Genomic DNA, 17899 nt, shown 5'->3' with positions numbered 1-17899 from the left:
TGTAAAAGCAGGGTTTCTCTTTTAAATGTTTTCTGCATGTAGTAAGTAAAAGAAACTAGGTACAAACTGGAACACAGGAGGTGTCACTTAAATTTGAGAAGAAACTTCTTCACGGTGAGGGTGACAGAGCACTGGAACAGGCTGCCCAGGGAGGTCGTGGAGTCTCCTTCTCTGGAGACATTCAAAACCCGCCTGGACACATTCCTGTGTAACCTCATCAAGGTGTTCCTGCTCCGGCAGGGGGGTTGGACTAGATGATCTTTTGAGGTCCCTTCCAATCCCTAACATTCTGTGATTCTGTGGAAAAAAAAAAAAATGATAGGTAGATGGATGCAGATCGTTCGCGACTGAAGCAGCGCAAATCCTGTAGCTAGACCAGCACATGGTGTGTGGGACTAAGCATATGTCCAACCCCATGCAGGATGCAGCCTCTTACCGATTATTTTTCCCACAACAGCAAATATTTACACAATATCTCCCCCGCTCACAAGCCCACTCCGGGGCGCAGCGTTTGCAGCGCCGAGCAGATTTCCCCCTCCAGCCAAGGAACGACCCCGCCTGCCCCAGCTCCCTCGCAGACGAGACCCGCGGCGCCCCGGAGCCGGGGGGCTGCGGGAGGGGGAAGCACCGCCGCGGCGAGGCGGGGCTGGGCGCATGTGACCGGCGGCGGCGGCGGGGGCGGCCCCGGGGGGGCTGTGCCGCGGCGGGCAGGGCGGAGCGGAGCGGCGGCGCGCCGGGGCATGCGGAGCGGCCGGGCCGCAGGCAGATGATGGCGATACGCGAGCTGAAAGTGTGTCTGCTTGGAGTGAGTAGAGGGGAGCAAGAGGGGTCACTTCCCTCTTTTCTTTCCCACCCCGCTGGTGGGGGCTGAGGGAGGTGGGGTGCTCGGTAAAAAGGGGAACACTTCCAGCCTCTCCCTCTTTCCTCCCGAGGGCGCCGCGTCTCCCCGTCCCGGGTCGGGGGGGATCGGCCGCGGTAAATTCCTCCACGCCGAGACTTGGCAGCCGCGCACCGGACCCCGCGGGGCGGGGGAAAGCTTTAGTGGTTTTTGTTGTTGTTTTTGCCTTGTTTTCGAACTTTTAAAAAGTGAGAGGGCGTAAAGGGGTGGGAGTGAGGGTCTCTATTTGGGGGGCTCCACTGCTGGAGAGCCGGCGCTTCCCGGCCGCGGGGGCGGTGGTGACCCGGCGGCGGGTCTCCCTGCGGGACCGAAGCCCCGAAAGGCGTCCGGGAGCGTTTTGCAGCCCCCCCATCCCCGTCGCAGGCTGGAAGGTCTTGTCACTCGCAGCTTTGGCTTCACCGAGCCCCTCTAACAATGGTGGGAAGCGAAACAGAGGGACGGGGCAGCTCGCTGAGACCTTATTTCGGGTGGCTCTTCCTCCGAGGCGCCTCGTCCCCCTGCCACCTATGTGCCGTGTCGGTGATCTGTTTAATTACTTGCCTGGGTTTACTCAGATCTTTGGCTCGGCTCCTTACAGGAATGTCCTTTCTGCCACTTTTTTTTTTTTTTTTCTTCTTTTGGTTTTTGGCGAACCCGTGTGTGCATTTCCCATCTGGAGCAGCAATGTGCTTAGCTTTGCAGTTCGGCTGTGCCTGCCCCCTCTGTGCCCTGCGCGCAGGGAGTTTCGCAGCAAGATGTGCTTGCAGGGTTGTTACAAATACTTCTGGGAGAACAGAGCCACCTCTTCTGACAGTTACTGAGAGAGCATCACTACTGAATTGTCGTGGGGTTGTTTTGTTTTGTTTTTAGAAAAAAACATCTCAAAGTATCAGGTTGCTTTTAGGTCCATGTGTCCATAAACATTCAGAAAAGCTGCATGAAGGAAGGCGTTTCAGAGCGACTTCTCTTTTATGCAGTACAAGTGAGTTGAACATTAAACAAACAAACACCAACAACACAAACTCCAAACAAACAAATACAAACATTTCAGGTCTCTCTGATTTGTGTTGACACTTACCCCAGCAGGAGTGGGTACCTTGCAGTGGAGTAAATGCCAGGACACTGAACAGTGGAACCTAGGTATTTGTCGGTGACCATTCTTCCTTTCTCAGTTAGAATTCCTGTCTTGAACTTTTCAAATGGCATAGAGGCAAAATAAATCTGGTTTATACAAACACGAGGAGTCTGTGGTAAAATATGTGGATGTGTCTTTATTTTTTCTTCCCTAGTGGAAAATCGTGTAATATTATAGACATGAGTCTCTTGTGGCATGACATTCCTCTTGCCCATTATTTATTGCTGTTTTGTAACATTAAAATGTGCTGGAGGTTTTGCAAGGCAATTGTTTACTTCTTTTAAGACAGGAAAAAATAAAACCTATAAAGCAACTCTGTGTTACTAAGAACATGCAATTACTCTGTAGATTCACTAAAATGATAGGATGACAGCAGGAACACTTTGGAATATGTAAGTGTCTACAGTTATAGTTGCTTAGTAGTTAGCAAGTCTTCCTTCCTGAGTTTTAATAGGCTGTAATACTAGAAAACCATCTACTTCTGCTTGTAGACATCTTGTTTGCCACAGAGGCTGATGCCCTGTTTTCCTGAAAGTGAGGAGACTGCTTTGTATGACACACCCCCTTGGGAAGCTCAGACAGACTTCTAGAACAGACAGACTGTACTTGTCCATGTGAGCAAGTGCAAACGTAAATCTTAATAACACAAACCCATATTTTCAGGTCTACCAAAAGGAATCTTAACAGTTGTCTTATCCGTAGGTCCTGGATCTGGTAGGCTGATCTGTACTGTATCTAGTAGATCCTCTGACAGTCCTAAGTCAAGTCTGGCATGTCCAGGTCCCAGGCTGAGTTCCTGTCGTTGTTAGAAATAGGGATTAAATTGGTTTGTAAACCTGTGTCCCTCCCCGCTTCTGAACAAAGCCCTAGACTGCACCTCTAAATTGGACAGGAGGATCACTGATGGTCTGCGGTCCTCAGCTGTGCAAAGGACCTGGTCTTGAGCTGTTTCTGACAGCTCAAAATTCCCCAGTAAGGAAGAGAATTGCAGTTGGTGCAACATTGGCAAAACCAGCTTCTCCACAAGCCGCAGAGCACCATTTGTCTATAGAGGGTATAGATAGGAGGGTAAGGAGAGAGGGGAATAGAGAAACCAGAGCCGTGCTCCATGCTGCCAGGCCCTGTAAGTTTGCACAGTACTCCAGGGTCAACCTTTGGCCAGGAGCCATCACGGTAGAGACAGGCAGTAAGTTATCAGCTCTTGGATAGACCCTCACCTTGCCCAGGTCTTGCTGTAGCACAGGAGGGAATCTGGCCTTAAATTTCCAACAAAAATATATCATAACTAGGATTTAGGTATCTGCATTTTGCTTCCTGCTTGTCCAGAGTGGCCTGAGGTTTTTTGAAATTCTATGTTTGTGATGGGGGAGATTTGGAGGAGCCTGGAGTTGTGCACTAGAAGGGGATGGTTGTGAGGTTTATCGGCATTGGAGGAAATGCTACCAAGGCAACAACAGAGAGGAAATTTGAGGCAGCTCAAGCCTAGGTGTGAGTCAGTTTGGAAGGCAGGCTTTGTTGATCATGGAGCTTTGATATTTATGAATTTGGGGAGGCAGCACTCCTTGAGGAGGGATGGTTCCAGCTGGTGGGCTGGAGGGAACTGGATGCCTGCCTAATTGTTCAGTGCCTCACAGCCTTAGGTGTAAGAGCTATGGCGGTACAATTTCAGTGGCTCTCTTGAGTATGTTGCCATGCAAGTGGCCTCAAGCCCATTCCTTAACTACTTCACCCAGTAAATTATTGCTGCTGGGAAGTGAGGTATCTGCATGTGGAATGTGTTCATCATTGTAAGTGCCAACACTTGAGCATCTGCTCCAAGTCCTGTCTTGGCACCTCAAACTCTTCCTGGTCTCTTGGTCCAGTCTGTTCTTTGTTCATAGCAGCTGACCTGTGTTAGAGGGCACCAGCTTCTGGTACCAAGCAAGTCTTAGCTGCAGCTCAGTTTATGCGATAAAAGGAAATCACCAAATCACAGAATGTTAGGGATTGGAAGGGACCTCAAAAGATCATCTAGTCCAATCCCCCTCCTGGAGCAGGAACACTTAAATGAGGTTACACAGGAATGTGTCCAGGCAGGTTTTGAATGTCTCCAGAGAAGGAAACTCCACAACCTCTCTGGGCAGCCTGTTCCAGTGTTCTATCACCCTCACTGAGAAGTTTCTTCTCAAATTTAAGTGGAACCTCCTGTGTTCCAGTTTGAACCCATTACCCCTTGTCCTGTCATTGATTGTCACTGAGAAGAGCCTGGCTCCATCCTCGTGACACTCACCCTTTACATATTTATAAACATGAATGAGGTCACCCCTCAGTCTCCTCCAAGCTAAAGAGACCCAGCTCCCTCAGCCTTTCCTCATAAAGGAGATGCTCCACTCCCTTAATCATCTTTGTTGCCCTGCTCTGGACTCTCTCCAGCAGCTCTCTGTCCTTCTTGAACTGAGGGGCCCAGAACTGGACACAATATTCCAGATGTGGTCTCACCAGGGCAGAGTAGAGGGGAAGAAGAACCTCTCTAATGCAGCTCCCATTTGATTTGCATGATGTTTCTGTCCTGAGTGACCACCCTCTTGAGGGGGTAAAGGAAAGAGGGACAGATTGGGGCTGGTGTGTTCCTGAGCTGTGCTTCAGGGCTGAAATGTGGCCAGGCGTGTGGCTGGGAAAAACTGCCAGGTTTCCTAATCTGGATGTGGCTGCTGGGTGCCATGTGCCTTGGCTCCTGACGTTTTCTTTATGCAGGCTGGAGGAGTGATTTACAGCTCTCTGCCAAGTCCTGACATAATTGTGTGTGGCAACCGCAGAATAGATTGCCAGTTTTAAGACTAAGGCAAAGTTTCTTGTCTTTGTCACTTCCTGAGGAAACTTTGACAGCTCTCCAGAGAGGATTTGGGAGGTGGCTTGCTAACCACCATCTGAAGTGACCTCCATTGCTATTTTCCTTTTGATTTTGTTTATTACATTTTTAGGTTGTGACTATTTGCTGTAGGACCCAAGGAGTTAGGATTGAAAGAAACTCAGAGGGTATCCCTTGGCCTTGAAGCTCTGCTTATAACTTTACTGACTGGTTTGTCTCACCTGTTCCTAAAAAACTCACAATGAAGGTTTATCTTGTCCCCAGGGTTATATCCCAGAGCTTAACTGCTCTTACTGTAGAAAGTTTTTTACCAAATGCAGTGACTGCATCTTCTTTGCCTGAGACTTCATTTCTTCATCGTCCAGTTTGTGCTTCCATTTTCTTACTCACAAGAAGTCACTTGCTGGCATGCATTCCGCTAGCATGTAGTCTGAAAATACTGTCTGAAGCTGGTGAGTCTAACTTTGTAAAAGGAGTGACATTTCCTCTACGGAGGAGAAGCAAGTTTCCTCAGGAGTTTTTTTAAGTGTTCCTGCTCAGGCAGGGGGATTGGATTAGGTGATCTTTTGAGGTCCCTTCCAATCCCTAACACTCTGTGATTCTGTCATTCTCTGGAAATGAATCCCAATTGCTAGGTGTGGGTAATGGTTTGTTACCTTTGACGATGTCATGCACCTCTCTGTGCAGTGTCGGCGTGTGCAGGATGTGCAATTCAGCTCAGAATTGAATATTTAAAGTAATTGTCAATATGCAGGTAGTTTTCTTGAGGAGTGAATCTCTCTGCTTTTCTTGCCTTCATGCCACGATAATGTGAAGATCTGGATTCTGTTGGATGGAGAACAAATTCCTGTAGCAGGGTGTATGTGTGCATGTGTCACACCGTTATGTGCAAAACTTGAGTACCCACTCTTGTGTTTTAAGAAACCATTGTATGGAACACATCACTGAGAGTCTTGTAGTTTGTATTGGTGTTTATAAAATACAACACTTCTGTTTCTTTTTTGTCTCTAATATACTTGTCATTATTAATGCTCTTAGGGCCTAGATGTTCCAACCCAAATAGGAGCACTGCTGTTGAAACAAAAAATGCATCCCTGGTTCAGTTGTACCAGTTAAGATACTTTCTTCTCACTAGATATGTGCAAGAGTGTCTGTATGTTAGGATGATCATTCAACTGAAGACAGTAAGAAGACACATGCAGAAGCTGTATGTACATGAACAGCTGCAATGCTGTAGCCTAAAACAGAAAAAGAGGGACCAAAGTAGTGCAGACAGGTAGTTTCAAAAAGAAGATGATTTTACTCATGAAGTAAATGTATGCCTTCTAAAATTCTGTTCACAAAATATCTGAGAGAAGAACAGTGACTGACAAGTGATTTATTATTTTTTTCCATGTTAATGGTTTATCATCATCTGCTTATTCATTCATGTTTTGTTATGTAAAAAAATAGCTCTATCATGAGAGAAATTTTTCGACCATGATTTTGCATGGATGTCTGTCTTGTGGAGCCATTGATATGAAATATCTATTTTCACAGCCTTTCCATCAAAGGAGCCCTTATCCGTGTCTGTCTCCTAGCCACTTATTTCTTTGCATTGTAATGAAACATCAAATCACGTGTAAAACTGGACAATGATTTTAAGTGCATGGGGAACTGAAGGGCAGACAGCCAGACACACGGTTAGCGTGACTACATATGCCTCATTTCCTTGGGAAATGGTATTCTCTCTATTCTTCCTTGGTGAATACTCTGAAGTTGGCACTTACGTGTGCATGTTTCCATACTCCATTGGCCTGCTTTGCTGTTCAAAACGCAGTCTGCCAGGATACCGAAAGAGACTGGGACTGTGGTCATTCTGTTTTTTGGAGGAAAAATATTGCATAAAAATCCAGTTACATAGCAAATGAGAAATGCCTTTTCTCTTGTCAATTAGTAGGTATGTTCAGAAGTCTAATCTACCGTTTTCATATTCATTTGTAAAATGTCTAAATGGCTAAATCAGATTTTCGCAATGTAGACATTAGATATGTAGGTAAATAATTTATCTGAATTTAACAGAATTCAGGATTTTGTCTTGATCTTGGCCTTACTGCTTTCCTGACCTGCCTGCAGAATTTTTGTGTTTACTCATGTCGCAGGGGATACAGACTTTGGAGTCTCTACCAAACTGCTGCTGGTTTGGCTGGAGCGGGTTGAGTGCATCCATTACAACTCATACCTTCAAAAAATTTTGCGTGGGATATCTTAGAAAAGTGAGTAGGCTGGGTTATGACCTGAACATCCTTCTAAGAAAAGAAAGCAGAGGCCACATTCTGCTTTCGTTTCCAGCAGCACAACCAAACTGGATTTCTGAAGCAAGAGAAAGCAGGACTTGAAGCAGGTTTTACTTTTGGTAGCTGCAAAGCCTCTGAAGAGGAAGCTCTTTATTACTCATCAGCTGGACAGCAAAAGAATAGCCTGTGGCTGGTGCCTGTTGCTGGGAGGACTGTGTGTGATCTACTCCGATTCACTGATAACCAGCTCTGAGCTCCCTTCTGCTGCTTATAACTTGCTCGTTGAATGAGACCTTGCTGTGACTATAATCCAAAAATCACGTGCAGGTTGTAGTTTTACTGTCTTTAAACTGTATTTAGTTATTTTGTTTATAGTATTACCAATTTTTTTAAGGTTTCATCAGGTCCTTGCTGCAGTCCCTCTTTTTGATTTCTTGGCTGAAAAATTGTGAAACTTCTTGTTTTACAGTAATTCTGAGAAAAAAGTAGGTTCTTTCTTTCTGTGAAAATAAGAAAGTTGAATTGCTAATACGCTCTATTTTTAAACACAGATGAATGCAGTTTTAGCCGTATTCAGTGAAGTAGTGCTGAGGCAGACTGTGTGAAGCAACCAGAAACTCTGCATGCAAGAAATGTGTAGGGAAAAGAGAAACCCTCTCATCAAACAATTCCTTTTAACTGGCTTAAGTCAAGCCATATTCAAAGGCCACTTTAAAATATGTTGTCTGAGTCTCTGGTTGATGGTATGACTTGTTTCTAAGGTGATAATTTGCCTTCTTGATAGGACATGTTGCAGTTAGAGAGCAGTTGAAGGAAGTGGCACAATAGGCATTAGCTAAGCTGGTCACGGGCAAAAGCCTCTGAGCCTACAGGGCTTTTGCATGTGGTAGTGTTTATAAATTACAGCGCTGGTAAACTTTGCTAGTGTTGGGTCTGAGCTGAATACATGGATGCTGTGGACTCTGGAAGTGTGCAGGCTGGATAGGCATATTCTTTCTAAAATTTCTCAAGAGAACTCCCTGTTGAGAGAAGCATTTACAGGGAGGCTGGAGCCACAGCTCTGCTCCAGGTACCCTCAAACAGCCACCGTTTCTTTTGCCTTCCTTCTGCTCATTCTTCCAAATGCCATTTGCCCAATCTTCAGGGATGTTAGACCTTGCAGGGACTGTTTTTGACCATGTATTTTCTGGCTGCATCCCCATACACATGAGATCGGGACAGGTACCATTTTCTTCCTTTCCTGCCCCTTGTTTTTGAGGGGTGTGTTGAAAGGGAACACAGCTGGCTTTAGCAGGTTTGCACCATTGACCCCCACCTTCCCTGTAGTTCAGGTGCTGCCTCAGAAGACAAGTTGCTGAGTGCAAGTCAGCTTGTTTCTCCTCAGCTTCAGTGGCTCATCAGCCCTCGCTGATGGAGGGCTGTAGTTTGGAGTTGTGGTCTGACCGCCTTGCCGTCATCTACACGTCCTCATGGAGATCTGAGGCTTCCTCTGCTCGTGTTATTCTCAAGCCTCTTCTGGGGCTAGCTGAATGCTCAAAACGTGGTACCCAGAGCTACTCTGCAAGAGGGTTGGGAAGGATGGTTGGGAAACAGGGAGGGTTTGCCCAGTCTGGTCTTCTGGTTCCTGACATCGAAGGGAACAAATGCATGGCTAAGTTAGGTAGCGTACCTATCACTTTTTCAGGGTTGGTCTGGTTCTTCTACAGAGCTCATCTGTGAAGTTGAAAGCACCGTGGATCTCATTTTCAGTGCGATGATTGTTTGGTGTCTCCAGAGCTGGCAGCATTCTGCCCCTCAGTTTCCTCACACGGGCTGTGGAGGGTGGCACACAGGGTGATACCAAAGATCTTCCTACTCTGGGTTATGGCTTCATTTGTTTCTCACAAGCTCTGCAGCCCCATGGGTCAGCCAGACCCACTGTCACGGAGGGCCATTGCGTAGCACACAGCCCCCTGGCATGGCCCAAGCTCCTGGTTTTGGGTCACTTTGGTGTCCCTGGGACTTTCTGCAGGGGTGGCATGAGGACACGGGTGGGAATAGCTTGTCTTTGGGCAGTAGCCCTGCCTGCTGGAGGAGGAGGAAAAGGAGTGTTCACCACTACTGATCTTTCCTCAAGTTTTTTACTCTGAGGAGCTTTCCCTTTGAAAGTCACTGCAAGCTAGTGTTTAGCCTGGCTTTTTCCATCTAGTTTACATGGCCTGGTATTTCTAACCTCTTATCGCACCAACTTTTACATTAGATTTAAGCTGATTTATTTTTTCCTTTCTACTTCCTTTGGATAATTGGCTGCATTATAAAATATTTTTTAAAAATTAAAAATCCTACTTCAATTCAGTACTAATCACACCGATGGGTTAGATCATCCCCTGCTTTTCGGAGTGGGCAGAGCCAGCCTTCAGTGCTCAGCTGCTTGTTGGGGCTTGGCATGCCCCCCACTACCTCACATTTGTAGCCTAGGGGCAGCTCATGTGAATATAACTCAGCAGCCCCTTGCTAAAAGATGCATGAGAACTGCTATATGGCATGTGCTCCCCAAGTAAATGAGAATAAAAGATGGTTTTATTCTCACTGAGATGTTTTCCTTCGTACTGCCTACCTTGTTGAGACAGGGTAATGGTGTAAGGGTCAAGGTGGAAGGAAAGTTTTTAAATTCCATCTCAGCTTAGCTTGTAATATGCCAAGAAAGGCAGACATTTCAACTTTCTTTTGAAACATCTTATACACCCTTCCCATAAACGCTCACAGTTTTGAACACCACCGCAAGAACACAAATCCAAGCTTTAGAAAGCCGCCAGCAGAGGTGGATGCGAGGCCAGCTGGGAGCACAGCCTTGTGTAAGCAAATGCCAGTGGTTTGATTTACAGTCTCCAGCCTCATAGAGCTGCTCCTGAAAGCTGAACAACAGGCAGTGGAACAAATGCTTTATATTTTCGCCTGGCTATTTTTAAACTTAAATACCAGTTAGTGTGCAGTTTTTATGTTTCTTGGAGGAGAGGGTAGAGCAGTTGCGGTTTTGCACTTTTTGTTTTGGACAGAATAAGTTCTTATTTGGACAACATGTGGAAGTACATGTGCATGAAATCCAGCTACTAAATACTTTGTGTCCCCAAGTTATTGTTTCTTCCTTTGTCAGCAGAGCGACAGGATGCTGCAGACGTCATCGTGTGTCCCGGTTGGACCGGTCAGCCTCTGCCAGGCACAAATGCAGGGGACTATAAAAAACTGTCAGGGGCAATCTTTTAAAATGATGATAATCAGCCTCTTGCAGGAATTCACCTACAGTTAGGGACTCTCTGAGGCAGATTTTCACAGAATCACAGAATGTTAGGGATTGGAAAGGACCTTAAAAGATCATCTAGTCCAATCCCCCTACTGGAGCAGGAACACTTAGATGAGGCATTTTCCTTTGCTTTAAAGCCTGTGTACAGAATCAAAGTGAGTGAGGTTCCTGAAGTGGGTTTAATTTGGCAATTTTTTTTTTTTTCCCATAATTTTGCAGCAAACAAAACTTGGTAAGTGTCAGTAGGATCTAATGGTTAATCAGCAAATTACAGAATCACAGAATGTGATTAGATCCCATGTTTCTGAGCGATGGGATGTGTCTGAAGCCATTTACATGTCCTCCCGTACTCACTGGTGACCCATGAGGTACAGTGGGCATTGGAGGAGCTTTAACCTTCTCTCTTTTCTGCTTGTAATCAGTAGCTGGTACCTCATCTCCAGGATTGCCATTGCCTGTGTTCTCCAGGTGTGCCCGTTTCTTGCTTGTGAGGCTGGTGCTGGGAATTGGGTGACAGAGGAGGAATCCTTAGGTGTTTGGTCTACATCTGGTGTGTGCCAACACAGAAAGCTGTAATAGGGAACACCAGGCTTCCCAGTAGCTGACATGTGAAAAGCATCTCTGAGAGGACTCCCTTGAATGTGGTATGGAGTCATACCAAGGCTCAGCTTGGCTCTTGGGACTTTAATTGATTTTTTTTTAACTACTTGATTTAAGGGGGATAAAATACATTATTGCTATGGCTAGTAGTTTAGAAGTATTACAACTGAAAAAATTGGAGGCATTTTTCCATGCACAGTCACAATTTTAATCTCAAGGAGCTTCTGCCATCTATGGAAGCAAATATTTGTTTGCTTAAGACAGTCCTTGTTAATTTAAAAAAACCCACCTTTCACTGAGTGACACAGACTGGTACCAGTCTGTAAGGGCACACTTCCACTTTGTGGCTGGATAAATCTGGTTGTTCATTAATTACTGGAGGGATTTGGGAAATGAGAAAGAACAGATTCCTTTTATTGGATAGGAAGCTCATTGTCTAATTTTTTTATTATTTTTTTTTCCTTGGTGTACTAAATATAAATGGGTCTATTTGAAGAGTAATGAAATTAGCACTTGTAATATATCTTGTTGAAGCTGCTGTGAAAAGGAAGATTCCAACCACATTTAGGCCAGAAGTCCTTTATGGTGCACAATCCATGCTTAAATCTCTGCAATACTACTCAGACAATCTTTCTTTTAGGATATTCAGTCCTTGAGTTTGCTACAAGCAAGTTTTTTCTAATGTTATCACTTAAGTCAGCATATTTCTTTTTTTTTTTATGATATTTCTCTTGTTGAAAATTCAAGGAAAGTTGGACTTGGTTTTAGTTTGCTTGAGTGTCAATGAAGGAATTAAACACTGTCCCCCAGATTTAATATCTTCAACTTTCATGACTCCAGCAGCAAAGTGTAGTTTGTGTGAATAGTCTTCAGAGTAAATTGTTCTGTCCTTTGATATATTTCCCCCCCCTCTTTGATATTTTTCTTTATTTTATTTTCATGCAGGGTGTGCTTGATAAGAATAAATGCATGCCTAGGAATTAGACAGTTGGAACATGTTTTACATGACAAAAATGGCAGTTGTATAAAACCAGGTTAACATAAATGCTGATTTACGATTGTTGTTAAGATTGTTATGGAAGCCCTAATTTTAGTAGTGTCCTTAAGCACTTGTTTAATTCTGAGCGTTTCTGAACCAGCTAAATTGAAGCCCAAGCTTAAAGCTCAGTGTGTACTTCAATACCACGCTGAATGCAGTGTTGTGTGGAGGACAAAGATAAAACTTTTATGTAAGTTAACTATTTGAGATAATGCAGCTCTTAAGTCTCGATTCCTGTCATTTAACATAAAAACCAGATGAAGTAGCTTAGTTTTACCTCTGCTTGGTTTTCAGCATCTCGCAGGCTTTTTGGAGACAAAGCTTTATTTGACCAGGCAATTAAGCTGATCCAGAGTTTCATGCCCAGGTTTGCCTTCTTCTTTAGGCTAGTGCAGTGACAGAGAGAGGGAGAGAATGAATCTTTGACACCTGTAGAATAAGTCCAAATAAAGTAAGTTTGTATAGTTGAAGTGATGACCATCAGTAGAAAAAGGGGTGTAAAAGTTGGTGTAGAGGATATTTGGAGGAACAAAATGATAAAGAAAGAGAGTAATGGAGGAGGAAGTAGAGTACTGAAACTGAGTACAGAGGAAAAGCATGAGAAGAACTTTATGGGGGACCAGTGGGAGGGAGTGAGGAAAACAGGGTAAAGTTGGAGAAGGAGCAAGGAAAGAGAAGCTGAAAATAAGGAAACAAGAAACCACACAGAGCAAAACAGCTAACAGAGTAATACATATGAAAAATAATAAGGTGCGGTAAAAACCCCCGCCACCTCTCCTTTGGTTTTAGCCTTCAGTTTCCTTCTTTTCTTCTTTTAAAGCTGTAACTTTGTCTTACTTAGCATGTTTCATTCATGTTTCAAAACATTTTTGTCCAGCTGAACTAGCAGAATTGTTGTTTACATTGCATTAAATTAAGCTGTTGTCTTTTGACTGGTCAAGAAGACACTGTCACAGATCTGGTAAATGAAAGGGAAGGTCTGATGGGATCTCATGGGCCACTTAGAGGTGTTGTCCAAAATCCCTGTGCCTGTCATTCTGCTGTATCTGGGGTCTGCAGGAGCTTTGGACTCAGTCCCACATGGTCTCAATCGCTCAGGCTGTGACATGGAAAACATGTTTAGCATCCAAACAGCCTGTCCTGAGAAGGGCTCCTCAGTACCTTCTGTGTGGCTTAGTCTCTTCCTGCTTTGGAGGAAAAGATCAGATCTGCTTTTCTTCTAGCCTGGCTATTCATCCTTTACTGTACTAAACTTCATGGTTTAACAATCCAATTAAAATACTCCCAAGCGTGTTTTCATTTGAGATTTGCAAAGTCCATATGCTTTTGACCATTTCTGGTTTCTGATTTAGAAGTGAAGATGAGAAAAATTGGCTAGGTGAATCAAAACTTTATTCTGTGAGTCAGTTGTAAGGTAATACTTATTTCCTAGTTATTTTTGTGGTGGAGAGAGGAAGGTCCCTTAAACAATAACAGCAACAAAACTTGTTACTGCTCATTTTAAGCACTTTTCCCTGAAAAGCTGGATTTCATGGCACTAGTGGTAGCAGCTTTAGGAGTTGCTGAGTTTTATTCCTGCTGAAATCAACAGGTGGTGAAAACATTCAAGAAGTCAACTGCTTAAGGGATGTGGCCTTGCGCTGACAGTGTCTTGTATTTATGAGCCTGTTCAGTGCAGATAGTTTTACTCTCAGCAAGTTCACAGCAGCACACAGTGAATCGACAGATAGAAAATTTGGCCCTGGGTTTTATTCTGCTTTGCTTGCTGTTATCTCTTCTGTTTACTTGCTTGGATGACAGAGGGGAAGGCACCAGCTGGGTCCTTATTGATGCTGTTCAAAAGAAATAGTGATGTTTACTGTATGAGGGAGAGCTTTAGATCCAGACGATAGGTAAAGTGAATGCGAAATCTTTGTCAACTTAAGATAATTAAACACAATAGTTTGGTGAAAACTTCTCTAACACAGATTTAAGTTTACGTTTAAGCAAGCCTCTGATTGTTAGTTCCCAGTCCTGCAGATCTGTTCAGGAAATGAGAATTCCCGGCTTCAAGGATTTTAGACATCTCCTTGATGCCATTTAATGTCAACCTAGATGTACCACTATTTGTTATCTACAATTAAATGTAGATAACACGTACATAGTAGTGGTGAATTCCAGTAAATCTGAACTCTCCCCTCTTCCCCTGATGCCCCAGGAGAAGGCACACCTCGTGATGTGCCTGGAAGGCTAAAGAATGCAGGTTTCCAAAGGCTGCCAGTGGGCTGGCAAGTTGTAAGGGCAACCTGAATAAAGAAGGTGCTGTTAGCAGCTGTCTAATCTTTAGGCTGCTGTTAAAAGGAGACTGCTTTGGAGACTGCTGATTTTACATGTTGTTGTGTCAGCTAAAAAGGAACAGATAAGCAGAGGCAGTTTTGGTGATAAAACCACAAAAGAAAACCTTAGCCCCTGTCTCACCCACGTGGTGTTTCCTGAACCCCTCAAGGTTGCTGGCGTCTTTGGCCAGCCAAGAGACAAGGAAGAGTTGTTTGCCTCTAATTGTTGGTAGGTGACATACCATGAACTAGGGATCCTTTAGCAAAGGTCCAGGGCCATGAGGCTGCTTCCCATTTGTTAGGGGAAATATCTTTATATAGCTGCCCCCTGAAACTCTGTCTCCTTCCTCTCTGTCGCCCAGTGCTGCAAGAAAGGGTCAGGGTTTCTTTTCTCCTGGACTGAAGTTTTCAACTGTTGTTTCACTTGGCACTCATCATTTGTGTAGCTTTTTTCTCCCTCTTTGGTATGAAATGCAATAATAAGTTGCAGGTGAGGTGGTTAGAGATTGGGAGGGGAATGTCTGAACATTTAATTGATTTGCTTACTGAGCTTGAATGGGCAAATTTGAATGTAATTCAGCCCTCTTACAAATCTTCCAGGCAACTGCTGGACAGTTTTTGTGTTACCAAAATAGTAAACTGAAAACCAAGAGCCATTTCCTCAAACACTGTACCTAGCTGATGTGCATATAGTTGATTGCATAAGAGCCACTGCCTTCTTTTAATAAAAGAAAATGTTTTTGTGCATCTAAGCTGAAAACCGAAAAGTTTTCATCCAGCCTGGGATTTGTAGGCAATCTATAATATGAATTTATAAAGTCTGGATTGGATTATCAACTCTAGACTGACTGGAAAAGTTTGAATATCTTCTATGTAAGGATAGTTATATAAATTTTTTTTTTCCTTCCTATTTGGTAAGTGAGACTAACAAGTCTGTATTTTGAAATTATGGCTCCTAATGATAGGATCTGACAATGGAAGAGACAGGGTGTTGGAGTATGAGCACAACTTTGTGTCAAACAGCAATTCAGGTCAAAGATTATCTCCTTGTCATACAATTATTTTGAAAGTTTCAGCTGCTACAAATATATGTGGGGAAGGTTCACTTAGAAAAGGAATTTGGTTTGGAAAGAATAACACAGAATTGTTTATCCCATTTTTGCTGCGAAACTATACTCAAAACGAACATTTGTCAGGATGCTGTTGCCTAACGTGTTTACTGAACTATGAAAGCCTCAGGTTATTTATGTATTTAGTCTGAAAATTGAATTCAGCTACTCTGATCACAATAACAGCCCCTGCAATCAATACTCAATTATCATTGACAATGTGAGGTACAGTGACTTGTAAGTTACTTCATTACACTTATCCTTGACTTAATTTTTCAAGTTCAGAGTCAATTCTCAGGATTCCTAAGCAGATATCATTCACACAGGTTTTTACTGTATTTTAAAAGGGAATTTATCTGTGTGAAGAGTGGTACGTCAAGTGGATTTTTGTGACAGGATGTATATCTTGAGATATTGGGTAGGAAAAGGATGGAAGAGTGCAGATATTAAAAGTCCTCCCAAGTTTGTCCAGAAAATAAACTCTGACCATTTGATTTTCCAAAATCAGATACTACTGTCACGAAAATTTCATTGGCATTAAAGCAAGAATTGCAATTTTTCTTTGTTTTACTTCAGCCTTACTTAGCTTCTCCCTGTTGAGGTTTCACATGCTGCAAAGATTTGCCAAGTTTGTTCTTGGTTCCTCCTTTGTTGGGGGTGGGATGAGTGGTGACCACTGCCCATCTGTGGCACCACGGTAGGAATTTTCATATAGTAAACCATAGTCTTCCTTTCTCCTCCTCACCCAGAAAATCAAGTGGTGAACATGGAAGTGACCGTTCTTAAGTGTCTGTGGTGGTGCTCAAATGGGAAATCAGCAAGGCAGTAACAGGGAGAGGTCATTAAGGTGAACTGGGGTGGTGGGAGAGCATACCATGGAGTGTGATATAATAGGCTTCCTTATCACTTAAAGGACATCTGGCAGGGTAGGTTTACATGCTGGTCTGTGTTATGCCTTGGTCAAGAGGATCCAAGAGGAATCAAGAATCAATAGAGGGCAATTAGAGGTGTGGTTCTTCTTTGGATGGTAGTGACTCGATAAAGTCCCACAGCTATAGGTCTCTTCAAAGTAAACAAAAATATTCCCTGTGTCATGTACAGCATTTTTGATACTGTGCAGGTTTGGGTGGTGGTTTTTTTTTTTTTTCTTAGTTCATTAATAGGGATACAGATGTGTGGGACATCCTTTGCAGCTGCCATTGCTGCGTTCATACCACTCATTGCCAGGCAGGGATCTCAAGGTGGTGAGAACAGTGGGAGATGCCCATGTTTACAAGGGAAGGTGCTCAGGTGCTCTGTCTGTCCCACCTGTGTAGTTCTTGTAACTCCATCATGTAGCCCTCATTCCCTCCTTGGTTCCCAGCTCACTTGAACAGTCAGTGCTTGTTTCTGCTTTCCTCCATTCCCTGTATGACCAAGTTGACTTGTTTTCTTCTCCCTTTGGCACAGGAGTCACCAGGTGGTGCTGTTTCCCAATTCAATGCCCTCCTTTGCATTGCAGCACAGTCGAGCCCTTGGAGAAGGTTTTTACAGGGTTTGGTATTGTGGTGGAGCTTGCTTTGATGGGCAGCTGTGTCAAGTAGTGAGGGGTTTTGCTTCCTGCCATATGTTCACTCTTGAGTCAGTTTTTTTTGAAGCAAGGTTGTTCCATGTGACTTAATCAGCCAGTGCATGTTCAGCATTGAGGTCATTAAAAGGCTGGACCACTTCTGCGCAGGTTGTGACCACACAGTTGTACTCAAAAGCCACTTTACTATAAAGTATGAGTAAGTCTTTCTAAGGATGCCCTCAGACTTTGCACTGTTGTTTTTTTCCCCATCCAGTGGGAGGTTTTTTTGTAGGTTCCTTGGCATCTGCTGCTACTCCGAAGGAGATTTTTGTGTGTGTGTGACTGCTCCCTGAAAGGTGCTCCTCTTGTTTCTCCTTTTGTTCTCCCATCTTATTAGTCAGCTAGATTGATACCACCTAATTTGCAGGTGCTTTTTATAGAGCTCATGCTCTCACTTGAAACTGTAGAGGCAGTTCAAAACAATGAATCCAGCATCTTAAGTGAATAGCCAGTGCCCCCAAAAGCGTCAATTTGAGATGAAGGAATATGAATAAACACCAAGTTCCTCTCTTCCTTTCCATCAGGCTAAGCACTTCTTCCTCTGCAGCGATCCATGCCACATGCTGTCAAGGGCATAAGAAAATGGTTTATTGAGATTCTGCTCTTTGATTTCAATTTAAAATCCTCCATTTCTCTTGGCAGTTCAGCTACTACTCTGAATTTGATAACTTGTGTGGAAAGGGGAAGAAATGTGTAATAAAAGACACAGAGAATTAGCTGGAAGTTTGATGTGGAAAAGCAGTTTCTAAATAATATGAATAATGATTGAAGACTCTTATCTTTGCCATCCACACTTGTGATAGCGTGGCAG

The 17899-nt window shown here is 43.8% G+C and overlaps 1 protein-coding gene across 2 annotated transcripts in view; it reads left to right on the top strand.

The window, feature by feature from the left end:
• Positions 1-388: 388 nt before the first annotated feature.
• Positions 389-17899, top strand: part of RAB31 (RAB31, member RAS oncogene family) — a 69360-nt gene continuing 51849 nt past the window's right edge. The window contains exon 1 of one of the 2 annotated variants that reach the window (XM_065053133.1): positions 389-790. In XM_065053133.1, the coding sequence (XP_064909205.1) occupies positions 404-790 (387 nt within the window). In that variant the 5' untranslated portion in view covers positions 389-403. Of the gene's footprint in view, positions 806-17899 lie in introns of both variants that reach the window. The other variant, XM_065053132.1, reaches the window with a different exon arrangement.

The sequence above is a fragment of the Columba livia genome, chromosome 2, assembly GCF_036013475.1.
Source record: "Columba livia isolate bColLiv1 breed racing homer chromosome 2, bColLiv1.pat.W.v2, whole genome shotgun sequence".
Classification (NCBI taxonomy): Eukaryota; Metazoa; Chordata; class Aves; order Columbiformes; family Columbidae; genus Columba; species Columba livia.
Note: the sequence above shows the minus strand (reverse complement) of the source record. Positions and strands in the feature narration are given on the sequence as shown.